This window comes from Protopterus annectens, chromosome 15.part0, assembly GCF_019279795.1.
Source record: "Protopterus annectens isolate FY-2018-M chromosome 15.part0, PAN1.0, whole genome shotgun sequence".
Lineage (NCBI taxonomy): Eukaryota > Metazoa > Chordata > Ceratodontiformes > Protopteridae > Protopterus > Protopterus annectens.
The window spans coordinates 604,634,912-604,660,621 of record NC_056749.1 but is presented as its reverse complement, the minus strand read 5'-3'; the positions used below and the strand labels follow the sequence as shown (position 1 = coordinate 604,660,621).

Genomic DNA, 25,710 nt, shown 5'->3' with positions numbered 1-25,710 from the left:
GTACAATTCTGCTCTATCAATGTCAGGAGCCTTGTAAATAAAGTTCAAGAATTCCAAGCTTGGATAGCTAACTATACTCCTGACATAGTTACCCTAATTGAAACATGGTTAGGACCACACCATCTGGACAGTGAAATCATCCCTCCTGGCTATAATATATTTAGATTAGCTCGACCTAAAAGAAAAGGAGGAGGAGTCTCCATACTCTACTCCAACTGTCTCTCCCAAATCAGTCCCACACTAGACTTACCCTCCTTCTCACCAGCTGAACTCCTACTGACCAACTTCAAACTTAACAGGTTCAACACCATAACTGTCGCAGCAATCTATATTCCCCCTGGTGATAATATTAACTTACTTGAGAACATCCTATCTCACCTCTCACATACCAGCCACAATGAAATAATTATACTGGGAGATGTAAATATTGATTGGCTTACAATAAAAGCTCCCAACACTACTTCTTGTATAATCCTACATGGATTTGAGCAGCTAATCACAACCCCAACCTACATTAATAAATCTCACCTACCTAGCTCTCTTCTAGACTGGATATTGGTCTCCCACCCTCAAAACTTTCATAACTCCCAAACCCTTCCAAATGTCCTCAGTGACCACTGCCCTATAACAGTTACCAGACATACTCCCCACCTTATCAAACCTAACAAATTTATTACCACCCCTTCACTTTCTCATTTCTGTCCTAACTCCTTTATTCACCAACAATCCAAAATTAACTGGTCTTACCTCACCACTCTTCCTTTAGATGAAGCTGTCCACTCCTTCAACACTACATTCCTAAACATTCTTAACTCCCTTGCTCCTCTAAGCATGATTAGAATCAAATCTAATACTGTTCCCTGACTCACTAAATCTACCAGAACCCTCATGAAAGACCGGGATAGGATTTGGAAAATGTGGACTAAAACTAAAAATCTCTTCTTCAGAAATATAAAGAACTCAGAAATAAAATAAAAAAAAATCATCCATTGTGAAAAAATAAACTTCTATGTCAATCCTCCCTCTACTCTTAAATCAAACCCAAAGAAATTCTGGAGCTCTATTAAACAGACTCTTCATCTAGGAAACCCTTCCACTCCTAACCCATGTCCTAATGCAACACCTGAAGACATAGCCAACAAATTTAACAATCATTTTATAAACTCAATAACCTCCATAATAAACTCCCCCCACAGAAACAACACTAGGACCCCTACAAACTCTATACCTCTTCCAAGCCCTCCTAATTCCTTCTCTCTAAAAGCAGTATCAGCTAACTATGTAAAGTCATTACTCTCTAAACCTAAACCTTGTTCCCCATCTGTTGACAAGCTACCCTCTTACTTCCTGCAGATTACCTCTGAACCTCTTGCCTATCCTGCATTCATCTTAATCAACCGATCCATTCATATGTCCCCACTGTATGGAAGAATTTATTTACTCTACCCATTCACAAAGGGGGCAACTCCTCAGACATATCCAACTTCAGACCTATTGCCATACTCTCTCCACTCTCAAAACTCCTAGAGAAATGCATTCACAAGCAGGTAATGCATTACCTTCACCAGGAAAACCTTCTGACACCCACACAGCATGGTTTTCGTCCCAAGCATAGTACAACTACTGCACTCATATCATTCATCAACACAGTCTCCCTAACTCGTGATAATAATAAACTTGTCTCATGCCTATTCCTTGACCATTCTAAAGCCTTTGACACTGTCTCTCACCCACTCCTTCTAGATAAACTCACTAACTTACATTTCTCTCCCTGTACTATCTCCTGGTTCTCCAGCTAAAATCCCTCCAGCATAGCAAAAGTTTCAAATTAGCCACAAGCAAATACCTAAAAACAAAGTGGTCTTGCCACTGTAGCCAACCACCCTGAAAACCACCATCCTTTCACCTATTTTGCCACCTCACTCTTAATGTATCTATAACACTATTTCCCTGTCTCTTCTACCTCTTCCCTTCCTCTATCTCTAACCACTCTTAATTCTTACAGTCTCAAAACAACCTACCTGTCTAGTCTGTTTCTTATACTCTACCCCCCCTACATCTCCTACTAGCCATTCCTACTTTCCTTTCTTGTTTCCAAACTCCTATACAACTAGATCCTACCCACTTTAAATAAGCATCAGCCTAACGATTAACTCATTTTGCTCTAAGCAGCTTAAATAATATTGTAACTAGTCACATTTTCTTTTGCTAATTGCTTAAAACCTTGTTTGTAACAACTCACATACATATCTGCTAATTGTTAATACTCTGTATAATTGAATTGCCTGAGGAGATTTCTTTTCTCTCCAGGTCTCTGCTTGGAAGATCCTATAGCTGATTGTTACTACTATGTTACTAAAATTTAATAAATTGTTTTCTAGTCCTGAGGAGCTTTTCTCCCCGGGTCACTGCTGAAAATGAGCCAAAATCTCAGGCAGACTAACCCGGTTAACAAATGTAAAAATGTTGTTGTTGTTCTTTTGGCTTTTCCCGGTTAGGGGTTGCCACAGCGGAACTCCAGTCCTCTAACGATTGGCACTAGATTTTTACGATGCCAGCCCAACCTTCAATGAAGGCATGCCCATTCACGAATGTGTTTTGAACACCACTCGACCACGGGGAAGACATGCAGACTCCACACAGAAAGCACTCCAGCCAAGAATCAAACAGGAGAACCTCTTGCTGTGAGGCAACAACGCTACCACTGCACCACTGCGGCTTATTAACAAATGTAAAAATAATTAGAGAACATAACTAACATACATAATACTACTTCCAATACATGCAAGAAAGAGCAGAGGCATTTACTAACACTCATTTATTTATATATATATATATATATATATATATTTATTTATTTAAATGCAGGTGTTAGATCCTTTCCTTATAGCAAACATGGTCCATAACTTTCCTCAGCATTGATTTTAGTGTTGTATTGAATGTTTATATTAATCCATTTACTGATGGTGTACTAACATTCGTAGGTATTATATTTTGAAGCACTAACACAACTCCTTCATCACCTTCAACATAAAAGGGTTCCTTTAGTGAGTCAAAATCTCTGTATGTAACTCTCCTTTAGAAAACATCACTACTAACCCTTACATAGCCTCTTTTGTCACTCTCTTTAAAGGCATAGCTTCGCAGAACTGAGGGGCACAGTATACTATTACTAGAATATATGTCTTTTTGTTGTCTTAACTAAGGGTCCCACTATGTATGTAGTTATCTTCCCTAGGGATACTTCAGTGAAAGATTAAAAGTACTAATGTGCACTAAATCCAAGATGTAGGGCTGTCTTTGGGCAATCAGGGCAGAAAGAACAGTACTTTTCTAGGGTTACAAATATGTCAAACCAGGAAGCTCTTTCTTGTATCCTTTCATTGTTTTGGATTTTTTCCCAGTGCCTAAGCGTACTCCCAAATACATAGTTGTGGGCTAACTTTAGCATGCCTCATTTGAAATATTTGAGGTGCTAGTAACTACTTTACTACACCATCTTCCTTTTCTCCACTTGATATTAAAGTTCAGTGACTGAGTCGATTAGAGAGTAAATACCATTAGCACATGTATTAACTGCTACCATCTAAAGTCTCCTGTATATTATTTCTAACCTCCCATCATGTGCCTCCTCCCTTTGAGCTTTCTTAAAGTTAAGGTACCTAAACTAGTTTCTCACATTCCACAGAGATTTCTTACAGTGAAGTCAAGAGTCCTGATTCCTCCTTCCAGCAGAGATGATGTTCCCCTAGCCTTTTCAGAAAGTATGGCCTCTTCTTCTGGGTCTTTACGAGAAAAGGATAAGCCTCCTTCAACCCCTTGCTCAATCTCACTGCACTACTGCCAATTGCATAAACTTCCTGTAAAAAGTGAATCACATTTTTCAAGTGTACATTTTTTCACTGGTTTCCTTCACACCAGTTTTTCCACAACTTAGGAAACTGGGGAAAATATTTACTTAAAAATTACATTATGGCTAGTTCAGGGACAACCCCTATAAGGTGTTTAGTTACTCTAAGGTATGTATGTATTTCTGGCTCCTCTAAGGAATATTTTTCTCACCCCCATGGATACAAATTGTCTGCACATTTTTGGTAGAATCCTTTTTACCCTGTGGTAAAATCGTTCAGTTACTAATGTTATCATGTTCCCTGAGTCCAACAGTACCTGTGAACACATTCTATCATCCCATATACCACATCTTGTCATTCAGATAGATGCACAACCCACAACAGCACTTCATACTGTCTGTACATAGTACAACTGGGTCTGAGAAGAAACATAAGTGCAGGCATCACATTGCACAGGCCAAGACCTCAAAGGAATCAAAGGATAACTTCTCGCTAAATGTACATATTGGTAACTTTTAAGATATTTTATTTGGACCATTTCATTTTCAGTCCTCATTTCTTTCTAAATTTCCTTGTTTAAACTTATAAAAGACTTTCATCCCTCAATCTTTACCCAGAAATTGGCCTTACCTTGCCATTTAGGAAACTGAGATTTTTGTCTTTTGTCCAACAGCAAGTGACAATTTGTTCAATAAGTTGCCCTGTCCTTGTGGGGCTCTGTTATCATACCCATTCTGAGTAGCACTAGGCTTTAGAAATAGAATAGTAGAAGGCCTTTTGAAATGATCTATGATGATTAGTTAGACAATCTTCTGGGTGTTGTTGATCTCTGTTTGCAGTCTGCAGTCATATCCATGCCAGGTGGATAAGATCAAACATTTAGAACTGACAGAGCTTCTCTAACATCTTCTTCTCCCTATGGCATTGGTACATGTGTGAGAATGCTGGGCCCTCACTGCTGGATATCTCCATTGTATGTTAACTCTCAACCTTTAGTTTCTCATAGTCATTAAAGGTAGCAGGATACAGATCACAGAATGCTTTTTATTCTTCTTTGTAGAAGAATGAGTCTATAATTAGTATTCACTCTGATTTAAACCTTCCTTCCCACTCTGCAGCGCTTACAAAAATGAAACAGAAAACATCCACATTGCTGTCACTGTTCATCTTCAGTAAGAAGGGTGGCTATTCATAATGAACTGCAAAGATCCATTCACTTAGTCAAATTCTTTACTAGTTGGTCTCTGTTGTTCTTGTAAAGCTGCTGTGCTTTGAAACAACACACAACTGGATTTCCTGAGTGGCCATGCTTTACCACTTTTTCAAAATCTCCAAAGTGTGAAATTTTTATAAAAATGTCAGATTTTGCAAGATAAACAATGTCTACAATCGGTGAAAGAACCGGACTTCATTTTTTTTGCCAAAAATACAAACTTGCTTGTATTTGAGTTGTTTCTGCTGTTTTATATAATATTAAGGTGATTCATATGCTAAATAAGTCTTTTATAAGACTATTACTGGAAACTTGGGAAATATTCCAGGCATTTTTTAATATTTTTTGTAGGACATTACTTAACAAATAGGGACTCTCCTTTTCCTCCACTGAAAATGGGTTGCTTACTATCAATACAATGTAAATAGCTAATGACCTTTTCTTTTTACAATTATTTTGTATTGTGATTATTTAATATTTGTATATTGTCACTTTATCTTTACTTATGTTTGCTGGGGCTTTTCCTAGCGGGTCTCCCCTGAAAATGGGTTTGTTTGCAAACTCAGCTGGACTAACCTGGTTAACAAGTGTGAAATAAATAAAATAAATAAATAATAAAGAGGGACAGCTGACAACACTAGCAAACTGGCTTATACAGCCATACTGCATTCCTGCTATTGTTGGTTAATTTCTTGTTGGACAGCTTTGTTCTCTGAAAACATTTCTTGTTGAAGTAAGTTTGTTTCTTGATAAGCAGCTATATTTTAAAAAGACTTGTTGTTGAGTAGCCATACTCTTTAAAAATATCACTTATTAGCAGAAATACATTTCTAAACACCTAATATTTCATTTTTCCTGTTTTGGCACACTGAACCACTTGAAGAATTCAACACACTGACATACTCTTTTTGCTACCACTAGGCTTCTTTATAGGAAAAGGAACAGGGCAGTTGTGAAGCAGCCCATCCATTGCTATGGGAGTCCCAAAACAGACACAGAGCAGTCTCACAGTTTAAAGAAAGCTCACTTGGGTTGCAAGTAGTGTGGCTTCAAGGATACTCCTTGCAAGCTTTATGAGTTCACCCACAGTCTGGCTTATTAACCTTTACTAACCTTTGGTTTAGCAGTGGTTTTCAAAATATTGCTATATCTCTTAGTAGAGCTCTTCCTAGTTTAGGTAATCCAACAGATGCTGTTTAGCACACAACTACCCATGCAAAACGTAACTCATAACTGCATATATCACTATCAGTATCTTTTCAAATTTAAACACTCCTCAGTATTTTCTTTAAGGTTGTTGTTGTTGTTGTTGTTGTGTTTTCCGGCTTTTCCCAGTTAGTAATTAGCTAAAATCCCATATTGTCAATCAAACATCTCAACTGTTGTTAATTTTGCAGAATGTACCTGATTTTACCTCATTTCTGCCCTGTCCCTTGTAAATTTTTTGATTTTCTGGAATATCACAGAGGATTTTAGTTAATCAATAATGCTACTTATTACAGTTTCATAATTCTTATTTTATATAAAGTGCATTTTGATACAAAACATATTTTTTCTAATGTTTTAAGTGAATTAAACTAATATTTAAAATGCCTCCCTGATTTTGGGTCTTTGTTATGACATTATGTTTGACTTTTTAAGAACGGCTGAGCAAAGAAGTTGAGAGGTATGCTGTTCACATTCACCACCACTTTTAAGCTACTACAGAGAATACAGCTCCAATTTTATATTTGCAGTTAGTTTTCACTACCTTCTAGACAAATCAGGACGCATACGATTTGAAACTTCAACAAAGGTTTTATTTCTTAGCAATATTAAAAGCTTATTCTGTAAATAATGTTTTTTTAAACTGCAAACACTCAGTCACAAATTAAAGAACTCAGTTTAATGAAACCAGCGTTCTTTTCTATGGCAATTGGCTCTTGTATAACATAGGCCTCAAACTAGACAGCAAACATGCTGTTTTTCTTTATGACCCATACTTCATTATCTCCAGGCTAAGAATCAGTTACAGGCAACCCATTTATATCAACAACAGTGGCATTCTTTCAGGACCTTCTTTCAGCTTCTTCCCCAGTATTTTGTGAAGGTAGGAAAACACCTTTCTTCTTGCAATGAAAATCCCTTTCCCCTTACAGTAGCATTTTTTTATATAAATACAGTTAGCAACTTTTTCAGGATCCACATTCAAAATGCAACTTTGAGATACATACTGTGCAGTTTTCCCCCTATTAATTATATTCAACAATTTCTGCTATACTTAAAGGCTTATTGTGTTTTTTTAGCAACTGAACTTGGGCATCACTCTAATTGAAATGCTAAATCTGTTACCCTTTCTTGATCTCTGCCAATTTAGGTAGAGGGGCAGATTCAATAAACTCTACATGGTAGCACACTGTTCTGTATTTAGTCAGTGGCTGTATATGGTGTGTAGAGCCATGTAACCACGGTAAACACAGTGACATGCTACTTACAGCATAAGTAGCTGAAATGTACGCTAATCAGCCAATCCAAGATAGAGGAGCTATTCAACAAGCTATTAAAGCAACCATGCAGACTCAGTGCTGGTTTTCCCTGTGAATTCCAAAACCTATTGGAATACAGCCATGTAAAGAATGTTAGGGGCTGCTGTTGCTTTAATTCATGTGTAAGTGCAACAGGCTGAAGTCTGGGCTGCTGCTACTAATAGACTACAGCCAAGAAGGAGAAGAGTTTTCAGACCCTGGGTAAATTATCACAATCTACATGATGTAGAATTTGTAGACACATTACAGGAACTTTCTAACCTTTGTCATCCTCAACTGAGATCCAGAGCAAACCGAGGGGAACCAGTACCAGTAGAGACAAAGATATGTGTAGCACTTAGAATTTTAGCTACCGGTATCTTTCAGAGACCAGTAGGGGACATGTTGGGGATGTCACGGGCATCAGCATCCAGGATCCTCCATCAATTCCTGAATACTATGCTCCAACATGCTAGTGACCACATATATTTTCCCCATACTCCTGAGGACAGGGCCACTCACTCACTCACCAGCTAAGGGGCTGAAACCTATATCCTATGCACATGCATATAGTAACATTGATGCCAGGCAATGCTCACAACTTTTATGCAACCATTATATAACCATTTCTTTGGCAGCAGGTGTAAATGTAGGGATGTAATAGTCTGGCCAAGGCTGTATCCAGTGTGACTGGCATCTCACACACTGGAGAGCAGTATAGACACAACTTCAATGACCTAAAAAGGCACAGAAGGGGTACACTCAACCAGAGGTTAGATGAATTTTAAACCTGCAACATCCCACAGTTGTGTAAGTATAATAAATAGAATTTATAATACATAGAAAACTAAATATAGACAAGACTGGTTGGTATGCATAATGCTCAAATAGGCAGCTCACGTTGATCATCTGGAGAGGCTAAAGAAGCATGCTGTATGTATGCTGCACAAGAAAAGTATTATTGTAGTTTTAAAAGTTAAAGAAAATGTTTTTGTTTTCTATACAGTAATACAAAGTAAGCATGCATATCCTAACTGTAAAAGCAAGGATGCATGCATAAGTCTGTAGCACAAACCAACTTTAAGAGTCAAGTGTAAGACTGTAGTCAAATACCACAAGTAACAACTATAAAATACTGCCATTCTTTAATGATATGATATATATTAAAATCTATACAAGTGGCATAAATGCCCTGCTGTTAAATGTAATTTGTATAATTGGTACAAGCATAGATTACTTTGAGCAATCCATAGTTATAGTTTGTAGTTGTTAGGAAGCACACTTAAGAATACTTTAGCAAAAATAGTTGTATAATTGTGATAGTGCATTGTATGTCACATATGATGGCACTAACTTTATCTGTTTTTTTTTCTCTCACCCAAACCCTTATCTCTTTTTTCTATTTTCTATTATGCGTCATCAAAATGTCTCCATGTCATCCTTATGTAACAAATCGCTAAATGATTCACAGCACAGCAAGGTAGGCCAAGCCTGATGGGTCAGCCTGCCCCTGCTCCACCGGATCCAGGACTGATGCCCAGAACATCTGCGACCTAACCTGGCAGTGCTTCCTCTGCACTACCTGTGCTCTCAGGTAGCACTACTCCAACAGGTGGTGCTGTAGAACCCTCTGGATGTACTGGCAGAGGTGGGTATTTCATCACCCATCAGGAGATGCCAGGGTTGGTGCATAGGGTCTTGCACAGCACCATTGGTGTACACCTACACTGGATGGAGAGGCTGCTCTTCCTCATGGTTCATAGGTAGAGAAGATGTCAAGCACTCCAGCAGCCAGCAGAGTAAGGGGAGAGTGATGGCAGTCCTATGGGTGACAACTAGATTCTCACTGTCCCTATGTTTGATAGGCATGAGCTTGCATTGTCCCCTCTTTCACCCCAATCAGGGTGTCCCCAAACTTTAGTGTCCCTCACCATCCCTGTGTCTTGTCTTGTTTGTCCTGTTTGCTTGCATTTGCTTCCTCACCTACCCAACTTACCTAACCCAGAAATACTAATGTCCCTTGTCCAGCATTCATCTCTTACTGAAGTAAAAAAAAAAACAAAATGGGCATCTGTCCCACAAAGAAATATCGTTACATATGTAGCTCTCCATTTTGCATATGTGTCTTCTTGTCACATTTGATTTGGTCCAACTGGCTATACAACATGATTGCACTATCACCCCTCTTTGTGGAGATAACAGTCCAAATTCAGCTAATATTCTGTACATATTTTCATTTTACACTGTTGAAGCAATGCAGAAATATGGTTCTTTCTACCTCCCTCCTGCACATTCCTATACTGCTTTCCCTTTGTTCTTACCCCTGCTTGCCCCCCATGTCACCACTTTCTTATCCACCCCATTTTAACGCCTATAATTTGGTCAAAAAATATAATCACACACAACACACATAAGTTCCAAAAAAGCAATGAAGTCTTTCACTTTTTGGCCTCTGTCTATGCGTGGAGTTTGGCATCATGCACCAATGCCAAGTGACAGTTCTTAGTGCAGTTACCTAAACACAATGCCTCTTATGTCAACACACAGTAACATACGGTGAAGGTTGTGTAAAGTATGACTTAATTGCATTATCACTACTTATTTAAAAGTATTCTATACACCTTGATTCTAACCCTATATCAATCTGGGCTCCAAAAGAAAGGTGTCAATGCATTTACACCAGCTGCCACAGGGTCAGCTAAGGAGCAGGTGTGTTTCATACACTCAGGACTCACTCTCATAATTTTAGCAATGCACTTTAAATTTGTGCATGCTTAACTATGCACAAACAGAGGAAGCAGTAGAAATGTGTACCTCACATGCACAAACACTTTGCCAACCATTGCTTAAACCCACTGCTCGGCAGTGCACTATGCAAAGTGAACAATAGCATGTATTACTTTTGTTTACTGTCCATTTAGTATTCATGACATGAAACTACATGTGGAAACAGAAAAAAATGAAGGCCCTATCTAAGAAAATATCACATATTTACAATGCAGCCATCTGTTACCTCCTCTCATGCACTGCAACCCTGGTATCCCAGTACTTGTTCACAAATATATCAACTACACAACATAAATTAACAATGAATGTTGTGTTATATACCATGCATATCTTTAGAATGAAAGTATTCATTCAGATTTTCCAATACTTGTAGTAATGTGGACACCTGTTTCCATATAGTTTGTAAAGCTGTCTCTTAAAGTATACCTGCACATTGGAACACAGCCTCCAAATACTACACATTGCACATACATCAATCTGGCAACATGCAGAACTTGAAATATCTTAACAGTTGAACATGCCTACACATCAATTTCATGCAGGTCTCCCAACATCTTCTCTCCAACATCCAGCACTGATGTCATTCACCATAAGAGAGCATTTTACACCAGCATATTGGACATTGCTATTAGCATTTTCTCCTGACCAGACACTGTTGATGTCATCACCTATAAACTGTTGTCTGACACTCTCCAAGTCAGATGTGAGGTATAGTGCTTGCCTTAAAATAATGAGTTCTTTAGTCTGTGTATTTAGATAGGTAAGATTTCTGTTCACACTGCAGTAGGGTATCGCTTCTACTAGTAAGGATCACATCATAGTGAATAAAATTGGGACAATATTAACTTTATGATTCCATTTTTTTTCCTTTTATCTAGAACTGCTACATGTGCAGTGAATCATACTTTGATTATAGAGTGACTTCTGACAAAGCTGTAGCAAGATTAAATGGCACCCTGGAAAGTACCCCATTTTTGTCCCCATTCCAAGCTGAGGACAAAAAAGGGTGACTTTATACAGAGACATAGAATGAATATCTGGTGAACTTGGAAATGCTTAATTAGTAATTTCCAAACTGAGGGGAAAAATCTGGCTAACTTAAACAACTATTATGTACATACATGATAGCTATCAGCTACATTAAATGCAAACACAAATACCTTTCCTTTTCTAAATTATGGCAGAGAGCTGTTATAGTACCTGCCTTAGAATGCATTCTGTCATTCACTTTTTTGTAGAAACAGAAACTCTAGCTGCATTAGTTTTAAATAGGAAAAATATTCAGTGAGTTCAGCATCTGACACCTGAACCTGATGAGTTTAAACCTTTCCCAAACTTAATTCAACCAAATGTAGGCCAAATGTCTATCTGGGAGGCAGTAGGAATTAAGAGTGATGGTTGTTTCTTCGAGATAAAAGATAACCCATAAGGCTTCAGTCTTTTCCTTTCTAACAAATGACAACTATGTTCACTACCAGATCATAATCCTTATGGATGATTGCTAGATTAATTCACAGTGCTGACTCCCAGGCTTTAATTCTATTGATCACCATATCAGTTTGGAGAACAAGTCTGTGGTTTGCAGTATACATCATAAAATTGTGTGCATGTGGGGGGGGGGGTGAATATATAGTGTACACTGCCTTGCTGAAGGAAGTGTGGCAGCCTTCTTATTACAGTACATGTTAGCAGACCTGGGAAAATCAGATAAGATCACATCAAACAATCCTTTCTGCTTGCATCAAGATGAAAGAGTGGTGAAGCTGATAAACAGAAGCAAAGCCTTACCCATGTTCCAGGTTCCAATATAAATCGAAATCCAGTCAGGCTCGTCAAGGTTGGCGTGCTTCATCTTCGTAAGCTGCATTAACTGGCAGAAGGCCTCTCGTTTCTAGAAAGAGCAAGTTAATGATGTTAATATTTCCCTTGTAAGTATAAAAGGTTTTCCTCTAAAAATTTTAAATTAAATTATAGTCAACTTTTAAATTAGCTTTTTCATTTTCTGTAACAAACACATAATTAATCCCTGCTCTATCACTGTTCATCAATTCTCAACTCAAAAGAAAATGCATTTCTCTCACTTGTCCTTCTGGATGCGTAGTGGCTTATATACATCATGGTATTAGTGAACTAAATGTAAGTCTCTGAGAGTGGAGCACTGTGTGTGTGTGTGTGTGTGTGTGTGTGTGTGTGTGTGTGTGTGTGTGTGTGTGTGTGTGTGTGTGTGTGTGTTTCCATGTACTTTTTTTTTTGGGAAGAAGCACTTGTGAGATGTCATCTTTGGAATATTTGATTACTAATAATTATAGCGCTGTCTTAGTGACTAGCTGGTCTTGTTGTGGTCCTTATGGTTTAAAAAATCCTTGAGATGTTGTACCAAATTATCTTGAGACTTATTTAAACTCCCACATGACAAACCACCACTGTTTCTGAATTGAAGGGCATATCAAATGCCTGTTGAAAAGAGATCTGAATACCTGAGCATCCATCTATTCACAAATCCTTTTTCTCATTTTTGCACATGGGGTCGGGGTGTCACTTCAACAGTGACAATCATCTAGAGCCAATGTTCACACAACTGGGTGTCGAGCCCTGCCAAGATTCTTCAACCATACCATGCATACACACACACTTTAACAACCTGAGAATTGAACTGGAGAACATCTTGCTATTAAATGACTGCACTTTCTGCTGTGCCACTGTGCCACCCATACCCTAGCATACAGTTATTATATATAAGGTGCTTTATGGCAGCATTTCAAGACATGTTAAACATTTATTTAGCTTCCCTGTTCTAGTAAAATAAATTAGATCTTTATGTGGTTTATGGACTATCCCATGGTACCTCTAAAGGGAAACTTGGGGATCAGTTATATATATTCACTGCTAGAAATGTATTTAAAGTCTACTATTATACTAGGGTCACATTGCAAAAGTACCTTTTTTAGTAATGGTGTGTATTTATCTAAATGTATATATGTTTAATGTTTTAAACTACTCTTGCTGTCATTTAAACAGGAATTTTCTTGTATCTTGCAAATATAGAAATAAAACTTCAATGAAAAAATGCAAAGTTGAACTGAGGTCCCATCTGCCTGTTGGAGGGACAGTTTACATTGTATTGTAGACCTATATGGTAGTTTTCAAAAATAAGAGCGATTTTATTGACTTCCTACTCCAAAGTATTCCCATTAAAAGATGGCAGTAGCAGATTATATATTCATTTGCATCCCCCCTGCTCTGTGATAAAGATGTACACAGCTGTATCTACAACAGTCTCCCTGGTCAGAATTGTGATCCGGTGGTCTTACTTTTTGTAAAACATCTTCCTGGTGTCTGGGCCTAATCATTTTCCTACATTTTTTATTTAAAGAAGGTACAGTCATTTGTTTAATTTTATCTACTATCAGATGTTCCAGTAATGATGCACTAATACATACCATGCCACTCATTTGTAATACATGAGTTTGCAGCACTCCCAGCTGAAAATGCAGCAGTTCTTCATATTTTGCACCAACAAGATGATGCCACAATGCTGTTGCACTATATTAATGAAAGTAACAAATGAGCAGAAATGTCTGGATGGATGCATAGGTTTGTACACTGTATTGTGCCATCAAGTTCGATTACATATAGACACAAACACACACACACACACACACACACATATATTTATATATGTGTGTGTGTGTGTGTGTGTGTGTGTGTGTGTGTGTGTGTGCGTGCATGTGCACACTCACATGTAAGTGCACGCATATGGACTTGGCAGATAATGAGTAGCATACAAAATGACATTGTGAGGCAGCACCTGTGGGTGGGAATCTGTACTGTTTTTGCAGTGACTGCATTGCATGTTGGGGTATGTGGAGCCTGTTTGTGGGAACCAGGAGAGAACTGAAAAAGCCTTCTCTTCATTCATACAGTAGCTGAAGAGTTCCTCTGCTGTTCTCACCATTCCTTTTGATGCTGAGGATGACCTTTCTCCTTCCATAGGGATATTCAGTCCATCGACCAGGTCAAAAGTGAACATAGTGAAAATGAATGAACCATTAGGCAAATAAGTAGACAGAATGCAAGAAATCAGGTGATACAGGGAAATAAACACAATGAAAAAGAAAGAGATATATTCATGCCTTGCATACATGCCATGATGTAAAAAATAAATGAATAAAAATGTCTGCTCTAAAAGTTATCATGTTTACATAGCAAGATTCGTAGCAAATGGTCTTAAACAGATGGCTATGTTTGCTTTATGTCAAAGGAAATTCTGATCTGAAGATCATTTATTAACTCTTATATAAACTATTTTTTATTACAGAGATGTATCTGATCTGCAAAGACAATTCAGTGCATTTTCAGCCTTCATCTTTCTTCAGACTGAAATGAATTTTAAAAGTCATCATTTGCTTGTCTTCCTTATAACCTGCACTTTTCCCTTATGGATTAATCTCTGCTTACTTCTCTAGTCGATACTCAGTATCTATAATGCATGACCAGTCACCAAGTCACCTATGTGCAGGTGGGGTTTGTTGCAGTTAAGGTTCCATCATATTTCCTGACTAAGTTTTCATTTTAATCCTTTTGAATTGGTGTTATGTACAATAATAGCTACAGCTATGATATCTGCCAGCCTGTACTCTCCTTACAGCTGCACTAATCCCCACTAGCATCTGTAGTATTTGTTGCCATGACATCTGCCTGCTTGTTAACTGTAGAAGCTAATCCAGGCCCCCAAACACATGTCTGAAATGGCTGCTTCTCATTACCTCAGAGATCCCTTGTCCACACAGACATCTGTAGCATCTACTGCTATGGTGTTTCTGGGAGCTGTATTCAAACCAACTGACAATGTATCATGTGGTGGCACATCTGCCAGCTTTTACTACCTGTCTGCTGTACGTATCTCTACTGACATCTGCTACCAAGGTGTCTGCCTGATTGTCACCCTCTAGAGACTGCCCTAACAACCACTGACATATGTAAGACATGAAATGCCTGCTTTCCATTAAATCTTTAGCTTTTGCTCTAATGGTGACTCTCTAGATTTCATCCTCTGGGAATTGTATTCATTCTCACTGACAACTACATCATCTCCTAGCATGGCATCTGCCTATCGCTGATTATCTGAGTGCTGCACTTATCCCCAGTGACATCAGCATATCTGCCGTCATGATATCCACCTACCTATCACCCTCTGAAGACTGCTATATTATCCACTGACATGTGTAACTTATGAAGTTATATTTATCTATTTATCATCATTTGGGAGGTGAAATTATCCGCTGTGAAACCTACAGTATGTTCTTCTGCCTGCCTGTCTTTGACATCAGCAACATCTAGAACCATGACATTTGCCTGCCTGATATTTTCTCAGCATTTTCCTAACAGTCAGTGACTCTCCCAACATCTAGAACCATGACATTTGCCTGCCTGATATTTTCTCAGCATTTTCCTAACAGTCAGTGACTCTCCCAACATCTAGAACAATGACATTTGTCTGTCTGATATTTTCTTGGCATTTCCCTAACAGTGACTCTCCACCATCTACAACCATGACACCTGAAAGTGAAACCATGACATTTACCTGCTTCTCATTCTTTGTGAGCTCCCCTAACCTCTTTACTAAAAACATCTTCTAAAGTTGTCTTTCATGCTCTGAAAACTGCTCCAGCTCCTATTAATGTAAGCAGTATATGAAGCCATTATGTCTGTTTGCTTTTTATTATCTGAGAGTTGCACTTACTCTACTGATCTTTACAGTCTTACTTACGTCATCTATCTGCATCTTATCAAGTGCAACATAGTAAAACCTTTATGTCTGCCTACCGTTTATTCTCTGGGATTGTTCCATTCCCCAATGATAAGTGTTACTTACATATGGGGGGGGGGGGGTTGTCTCTGGCTGCAAACTACACAAACCATTCAGAGACAAGAATGATATCTGCCACTCTGCTGTCTCTGTCTCCCCATTCCTGCAGAGTTGCTCTATTTGTCAATACCATGCAGACAAACTGACTACCTTTTACCTTGTAGGAGCTTCTCTGCCTGCAGTAGCATTAGAAACATTCTGTGTTATGATACTTGCTTTTATCCCAAGTGCTGCTGAAATTCCATTTTATGAAAGCTAAGTAATGTAACAACCAGCATCCACTAAAATTCACTACAGATCCAGGCCTATATAACTTCTGATACAAGGATTGACGATTTTTTATGAAATCTTAATTGCCTTGTGCCTGCTACCTAATTACCTGTTAATTTGTGGAAAATAAGAGGATAGCGGCATTGCATGTCTTGTTTCTAGAACTAAGAAATCTTCAGAATCACTAGCTATTTATGAAGTTCTACAACAGAAGCCAAGTACACTGTGAAATTTCATTCATCCAGTATCAAGATATAGCAGGTACCATAGTCAGGCACAGACAACCACAACAGAGTACAGGAAAATGCATTTTAAAATATGACAACATAGGTCGGCATGAAACAAATTCAGAGGAAAAGAATGACACAGTAAGAGGATCCCAGGGAAAAATAAGGACAAGTGAAAGGAGTAGTGAACTAAACAAACAAAAATGCAACCTTATAGCCATGGAATGTGAAGAAAGGTACACAGAAAAATAGGTTAAGAAAAAAGAAACAGTAGTATGTTTAAAGGAAAATGAAAATCTCTAAGAAGTGGAAGTAAGATGAGGCATTATAGTCTGAATGAGACTGGGGGTAGGGGGTGGTGACAGGGGGTGTTCAAGGAATGTGTCAGAGGTTTGACTCAGAGAGCTTTTGGGTGCTCAACACTATGTGTCTGCAGAAGAGTAAGTGAACTAAAAATAAGTGAATGTAGAAACTGGAGACTGCAGTAGGCTGGCTTGTCAGCTTAGAGGGGGCAGAGAAGAGTTGGCCAGCCCCCTGCTGCAGCAGTAAAACAGGAAATAATACTACGTGGAGTAGGGTAGAAAGGGGGATGACACAGGACAGTAAGACATGAGCAAAAGTTGTTAGAGGAATAGGGACAGGACAGGAAGTAGGGAGGAGGACAGAACAGGGAAACAGTTCAACAAGTGATGGGTAGGACATGAGTAGGAACATAAGGTCAATGGGTTTGAGAATAGAGAGGATGGAGTTCTTAAGGAACAGGGAGTGAAGGAGGAGCAAGGGAAGGTAAGGTGGCAAAATGAGGAAGAGGCTGCAGAGATGGTCAGGCAAGAGGCAGCACCGGGCTGAGAATCAAAAGGAAACAGGCAGATATGGAAAGTAGTACTTAGAAGTGAGGAAGGGGAAAGTCTGGGTGAGAAGGAGGAGGAAACCCATGGGGAAGACAGGTAGGTAAGCGTAGCTGAGGGATACCTGAAGCAGTGCTATTAGTGATTGACTTAGACATTAAAGGGAATAAGTAAGCAGGCAGGGAGAAAGAAGAGTTTGGTAAAACTGAAAACTTTTCCAGGCCTAATCTAGCAGGACTGACCTAAATATGACAATACTGGTTGCAAATGGAAAATTCTGCAAACATATAATGGTACATCTGGGAACTAATATCCTAGTGGAAAGGAGGGTAGAAAAGACAATGAATATGACAAATGATTGTGTAGCAGATTCCAGGTACTTGGCCAGCATGGCAGTATTCATGGAAGTGCTACATGACAAGGGCTAGTAGCATGAGGAAACAGTCCATAAAGCAACCAAACTCCTGGCTTAGAAAGTAGAGTAGGGGCATGTGACTACGATAATATAGAATGGGGTAAGAGCTTGTGAGGATCTGGAACTGCTCAGCAGAGATACACTTCTAAACAAGGGCCTAGAAGTGCACAGTAAGAATCTATGCTTTTAAACAAAGAGGGAAACATACTTGTTTATTTACATTTTGAAAACTGATATGTCCAACTGGGACTGACACATTATCTCCATAAAGAGATGGGTAAAGCAAACAGCTGGTACACCATACAATCTGTGTATCAGTTTACCAAATACAAAGTCTGTTTCATAACAGGGTACAAGATAAAAGGAGTAAGAAAAGCATTTTTGGAGAAAATAGGAGAAGGGAGATAAAGGGAGGGGCTTTCAGGTAAGAATGAGAGGAGGAAGGCAACAAGATAGCAAGGGAGCAGGACAAACCTGGGATAAAATAACAGACCGCATGATGGGATGGGCAGGCTAGGGAATAGTAGAATATGAAGTGAACAATTCAGTAGCAACCAGAAATGAGGAGACTGCAGTCTCCAGGCTGACAGAAAGCAGAAGGGTAGGAAGAAGTGGACAGTCAGATGGCGTGACAATGACAATAGAAAACTGGAAAGCATAGTGGAAGAAGAAAACAAAAAGAAATTGACAGTAAAAGACTTAGGGGCTGGTAAAAGTTCAGTAACAGTTGGGATAAAGAAGTAAAAAAGATAAAGAAATAACAAAAACAGAAGGAGGGGATTAAGGGAAATTGAGTTAGGGTGATGGGCAACCATTCAAGCAGCCAGTGAGAATGATGGGTGGCAGAAGAGGAAGTGCTACAAGTGGCAAGTGAAGCCAACAGAGATGTTGGCCAAAGATAGGAGAAATGTATGTGGTACCCCAGAGTAGTGGCAATTTAAGAAAAATACGATAGGTGAGGATGGTGGGGCAGAAATACACATGATGAAAGGATTGAAGGACAGGTAACATAAAATGGGGAGACAGGGCAAAAAGAATATGGTTAGGAAGAATTAGGGCAGAAGGAACAGGGGGAGTAGGATAAAAAGATCATGGTAAGCTTCCTGTCCATGTATATGTTTGGAGAAAGAAGGGGAAGTAGGCACAGTGATGCATTTTACAGGCTACATGATACAAGTACTATGAGTTTAGCAGAAACAGTATAAAAATAAAGATGAGTTAAAATACAGACCTTGGTTATAATGCGACATTTCACTCTGTGAGGCATCAACTAGCGCACTCCCTTGCCCAAGGTACACAAAGAGTTAATAATGGAGCAGAGTAGCCCTTAGAATGTACATCAGCAAACCGCTCCAATGCCTAGCCACAACCCACCATCAATGCAGTCTAAACAGACCTATTCATATTTGTCAAAACACTGAAATGCCAAAATGTAAAACAAAAAGCAACATAACAGCATATACTGTATTTAAATTACCATGTAGAAAATTAATTTGTAAAACAAAAGATAGGATACTTGTATTGGATGGCAACATGTTACAACGTTTCTTTCTTTTTTTTTTTTTTTTTTTTTTTGCAGGGCAAAAGTTTGTTTTTAAAGTTTCTTAAAAACTTGTATGACTTTATAACACTGTCCAGTTACTCATTCCTGTCTTCACATGAGTGCATATTTTGTTTCTGCTCCTTGGGTAATGTACGCTTTTGTAAATCTGACTAATGGAGTTCTGTTCTTACTGCTGTTGACTGGAAACTGTTCACACTATTTTAATCTGTAATGTTAAACAGCTGTTAAGCTAATGTAATTGTTAACATGTCCATACTGAATTTACTTATTTCTTTGTATTTTTTAGTAATTTAATGTTGTTGTACCATGATATATCTAAGGTGGGCTGCTACCCCTCAAGTTCTTCTTAACCACAGAATGATGCACAACAAGTTTCCGTGAGGTCCCCAAGGAGTCTAACAGTCAAACTGCACTGATATGACCGAAAAGAACACTGTGAGACTCACCACCAGGATCGTAAAATGCCACACATTTATTGTAAAATGAACAGATAAGCGCTTTCACGTACAAAAGTATGCTTCATCAGATAACCACAGAATGACTGAGACATGTTAATTGCAAGGGTATGGGGGGTAAGAGGCAGCAGCCTCCCGCACATGCTATACGAGCAGCATTACCTTATTGCAGTGTGTCTATACATTGTAATAATGTAATTCAGTGTACAAGTGATGGGTAGGACATGAGTAGGAACATAAGGTCAATGGGTTTGAGAATAGAGAGGATGGAGTTCTTAAGGAACAGGGAGTGAAGGAGGAGCAAGGGAAGGTAAGGTGGCAAAATGAGGAAGAGGCTGCAGAGATGGTCAGGCAAGAGGCAGCACCGGGCTGAGAATCAAAAGGAAACAGGCAGATATGGAAAGTAGTACTTAGAAGTGAGGAAGGGGAAAGTCTGGGTGAGAAGGAGGAGGAAACCCATGGGGAAGACAGGTAGGTAAGCGTAGCTGAGGGATACCTGAAGCAGTGCTATTAGTGATTGACTTAGTCATTAAAGGGAATAAGTAAGCAGGCAGGGAGAAAGAAGAGTTTGGTAAAACTGAAAACTTTTCCAGGCCTAATCTAGCAGGACTGACCTAAATATGACAATACTGGTTGCAAATGGAAAATTCTGCAAACATATAATGGTACATCTGGGAACTAATATCCTAGTGGAAAGGAGGGTAGAAAAGACAATGAATATGACAAATGATTGTGTAGCAGATTCCAGGTACTTGGCCAGCATGGCAGTATTCATGGAAGTGCTACATGACAAGGGCTAGTAGCATGAGGAAACAGTCCATAAAGCAACCAAACTCCTGGCTTAGAAAGTAGAGTAGGGGCATGTGACTACGATAATATAGAATGGGGTAAGAGCTTGTGAGGATCTGGAACTGCTCAGCAGAGATACACTTCTAAACAAGGGCCTAGAAGTGCACAGTAAGAATCTATGCTTTTAAACAAAGAGGGAAACATACTTGTTTATTTACATTTTGAAAACTGATATGTCCAACTGGGACTGACACATTATCTCCATAAAGAGATGGGTAAAGCAAACAGCTGGTACACCATACAATCTGTGTATCAGTTTACCAAATACAAAGTCTGTTTCATAACAGGGTACAAGATAAAAGGAGTAAGAAAAGCATTTTTGGAGAAAATAGGAGAAGGGAGATAAAGGGAGGGGCTTTCAGGTAAGAATGAGAGGAGGAAGGCAACAAGATAGCAAGGGAGCAGGACAAACCTGGGATAAAATAACAGACCGCATGATGGGATGGGCAGGCTAGGGAATAGTAGAATATGAAGTGAACAATTCAGTAGCAACCAGAAATGAGGAGACTGCAGTCTCCAGGCTGACAGAAAGCAGAAGGGTAGGAAGAAGTGGACAGTCAGATGGCGTGACAATGACAATAGAAAACTGGAAAGCATAGTGGAAGAAGAAAACAAAAAGAAATTGACAGTAAAAGACTTAGGGGCTGGTAAAAGTTCAGTAACAGTTGGGATAAAGAAGTAAAAAAGATAAAGAAATAACAAAAACAGAAGGAGGGGATTAAGGGAAATTGAGTTAGGGTGATGGGCAGCCATTCAAGCAGCCAGTGAGAATGATGGGTGGCAGAAGAGGAAGTGCTACAAGTGGCAAGTGAAGCCAACAGAGATGTTGGCCAAAGATAGGAGAAATGTATGTGGTACCCCAGAGTAGTGGCAATTTAAGAAAAATCGATAGGTGAGGATGGTGGGGCAGAAATACACATGATGAAAGGATTGAAGGACAGGTAACATAAAATGGGAGACAGGGCAAAAGAATATGGTTAGGAAGAATTAGGGCAGAAGGAACAGGGGGAGTAGGATAAAAAGATCATGGTAAGCTTCCTGTCCATGTATATGTTTGGAGAAAGAAGGGGAAGTAGGCACAGTGATGCATTTTACAGGCTACATGATACAAGTACTATGAGTTTAGCAGAAACAGTATAAAAATAAAGATGAGTTAAAATACAGACCTTGGTTATAATGCGACATTTCACTCTGTGAGGCATCAACTAGCGCACTCCCTTGCCCAAGGTACACAAAGAGTTAATAATGGAGCAGAGTAGCCCTTAGAATGTACATCAGCAAACCGCTCCAATGCCTAGCCACAACCCACCATCAATGCAGTCTAAACAGACCTATTCATATTTGTCAAAACACTGAAATGCCAAAATGTAAAACAAAAAGCAACATAACAGCATATACTGTATTTAAATTACCATGTAGAAAATTAATTTGTAAAACAAAAGATAGGATACTTGTATTGGATGGCAACATGTTACAACGTTTCTTTCTTTTTTTTTTTTTTTTTTTTTTTGCAGGGCAAAAGTTTGTTTTTAAAGTTTCTTAAAAACTTGTATGACTTTATAACACTGTCCAGTTACTCATTCCTGTCTTCACATGAGTGCATATTTTGTTTCTGCTCCTTGGGTAATGTACGCTTTTGTAAATCTGACTAATGGAGTTCTGTTCTTACTGCTGTTGACTGGAAACTGTTCACACTATTTTAATCTGTAATGTTAAACAGCTGTTAAGCTAATGTAATTGTTAACATGTCCATACTGAATTTACTTATTTCTTTGTATTTTTTAGTAATTTAATGTTGTTGTACCATGATATATCTAAGGTGGGCTGCTACCCCTCAAGTTCTTCTTAACCACAGAATGATGCACAACAAGTTTCCGTGAGGTCCCCAAGGAGTCTAACAGTCAAACTGCACTGATATGACCGAAAAGAACACTGTGAGACTCACCACCAGGATCGTAAAATGCCACACATTTATTGTAAAATGAACAGATAAGCGCTTTCACGTACAAAAGTATGCTTCATCAGATAACCACAGAATGACTGAGACATGTTAATTGCAAGGGTATGGGGGGTAAGAGGCAGCAGCCTCCCGCACATGCTATACGAGCAGCATTACCTTATTGCAGTGTGTCTATACATTGTAATAATGTAATTCAGTGTACTCCGTACTGATCATTTTTTGTTTGCTTTTATTAGTAATTTTTTGCTGCTGTAATATAACTAAGTGTGACTGTCACTGCCTTGATCCCCAGCCACTAGAAAAATTACTAAAACATAGTAATTAAACTATCAGATAGTTAAGAGGGCCTGACAATCCCCCTGCCCTTACATGAGTATAACAGAATTATATTGCTTCAGATACCGACCTGTTAATTTAACTCAGTTTCACTGGTAACATTAATGAATTGACATGTATTATTATTATTATAGGGTTTAGCTTTTACTTTCAGATAGGAACTTCCAAAGCTGGCAGGTAATGAGATTAATGCTGTCAATCAATGATCCCAGCAGTGTTAATCATGACGTTTCCACGCTGAAGTTACTCTGCTCCACTATCACTGTCAAAGAAATCAGACTGTAAAAGGAATGTGACCTGCAAAGATTCAAGCAAATATAAAATGTGTGGAACAAGAAATGAGAAAATCCCCAGTCTCATTCTCTAAAGAGAGAATGAAGTGAGTAATCAAACCAGTCAGGGTTTCACTAGCTAATAGCACCATGAAACAATATAGTTCAAACTGGCCAGGATAAGAAGCTAAGAGAAAACAAGAAAAATCAGATTCTGAAATTATAGGGCAAAAGACTGTGAGAATTGATGACTTTACAAAATGGGGCCAAGAGAGTGCAGGATAAGAAATTACGGAACAGCAAAGTGGCAAAGTATAAAAGGACAATTTGGGAAGTAATAGAAAAGAGGTTAAGGAATATTATCAAGTCAAAGAAAATGAGAAAAGCAATCTGGGTTACTAGAGAAGGGAAGACGGCCATAAATGATAAGGTTCATTAGCTCATAGAGTCATCGTATGTACTTGGCAATCAGTCTGCACGCTATTACACATACAGTCAAAAATCCCAGTCCATAGTTCATTCCAGCCTCAAGAAGTCAGAACAAGCTAGACTAGGGGAGAACTTGAAGTTGCTCATCCAGTTACCTAGGTTTACCTTGAAGGTGGAATGAGTGCTGCTCTGTTTGACATATAATAGAAGTTTTTTTTTTCCCAGAGGTGAAGGGAAAGGTTGAGGTATAAATATATCATGCCAAAATGCCTTGTCTATCTGTTGATGAAGGTTTAGTTCCTTAACCAGGTATTTGATTTACCATTTGTTCTGTGAAGGTATAAAAAGTCAAATAGGGTTGGACCCTTCATAAGGAAAAGAACTTTGGGGATTGGATGAACAAGTAGAAGATTCATGGAACTGAACATAACTATCATTGGTTATATTCATGCATTCCACATCTGAAATAATTGACATGCCTAATATTAAAACAAATTCCCTGACCACACAGTCAACTCCACACATTACTGAATCACACTCAATCAAAAAAGCAAACTGCAAAAGTTTTCTTTTCTAATCACTAATCTACATTCAACATCCAGTCATGCAGCATACATGCATGCAGAAGCGCACGCTTATGCGCACACACACACACACACACACACACACACACACACACACACACACCTTTTGCATTTTTTTCTGGGGAACTTTGACCACCATACTCCATTACCCCCTGATGTGCGTGATTTGCCTCAATACCCTTATGACTAATATATAAAAAATGTACAGTCCCACAACAGTGAAAACACCACTGCAGTGCTACAGTTAACTAATCACACACCAGCTGTAGTTTGTCAGTCATAAACAAGCTCAGAATTAACAGCTGTCAACATAATTAACTGTTCACATTACAAACTGAAATTTCAGCATTAAATTTAGTTAAAAGAGGAACAGATGTAATTCTAGCCTCACAGTTCTCCACGCTCTGAATTTTCCTATCACTTAGGATAAGTAAATGGTTAAAATTACATTAAAGTGATTACAATAATGTAAAAAAGTCAAAGAAGTAGAAATTAACAAGAAAATGAAAGAGAATACTGAATAAAGGAAAACCTTCCTACCCATTAGTATTATGAGGTGACTGCACCTTTTCCATAGCTTATAAAGGAGACGATTAAGAAATGAACGTTGATAGCAGAAAATAGCTACAAAAAAAACAAACAAAAAAAAAAACAAATGAAAAACAAAAATTGAAGAAGGATTGAGCCTGGAGAGCAAGAAAGCACATGTGATAGGAAAGTGAATTACTCTGACCCATTCATTCCCCTAGGATGAGAAAGAAGAGTGTGGAGAGTGGCACAATCATTCATTATGTCAGATGGATCTTTCTTTGACAATGGTCATATTCCCTTTCTTTGCTGCAGTTATGATTTCTGCTAGTACTTTATTTGGGGTACCATGCATTCACCCATATATGCTGAGTCCAATATATGATGAACCAGATAATATAAATGAGGTCACTCAGTCCAACAGCAGGAAACAAGTGCAGTTGCTATGCCTGAGGTGGTTGAACCAAAGACTGATTCCCTCCACCACCTCCAAGGGCCAGCTCTGCATGCAGCTAGGCTAGTGATCAAACTGGATTTATCTGGTGCAATACTTAGGGCTCTATCCCTCTTTGCCAATGCAACCAACAATGTTAAAATCATTTTCAATAGAATATTTGATAAAAAGGATCATAATTCTTTGCAAAATCATGGAAAATACCAATAAAGCATGTTACAAAATGTGTTTGGTGTTTTACTGCAGCATTGGTAAGGCTAAAATTGTCATATATGTGAATTTTTTATAATTTGAA

General features: G+C 38.6%; 1 protein-coding gene across 1 annotated transcript in view; it reads right to left on the bottom strand.

Moving 5' to 3' along the window:
- The window catches only part of LOC122789860 (phosphatidylinositol 3,4,5-trisphosphate 5-phosphatase 2A-like), a 1,099,782-nt gene that overhangs the window by 459,209 nt on the left and 614,863 nt on the right, over positions 1-25,710 (bottom strand). The window contains exon 11 of the mRNA XM_044057294.1: positions 12,144-12,246. Within this exon, the coding sequence (XP_043913229.1) occupies positions 12,144-12,246 (103 nt within the window). The remainder of the gene's footprint in view (positions 1-12,143; positions 12,247-25,710) is intronic.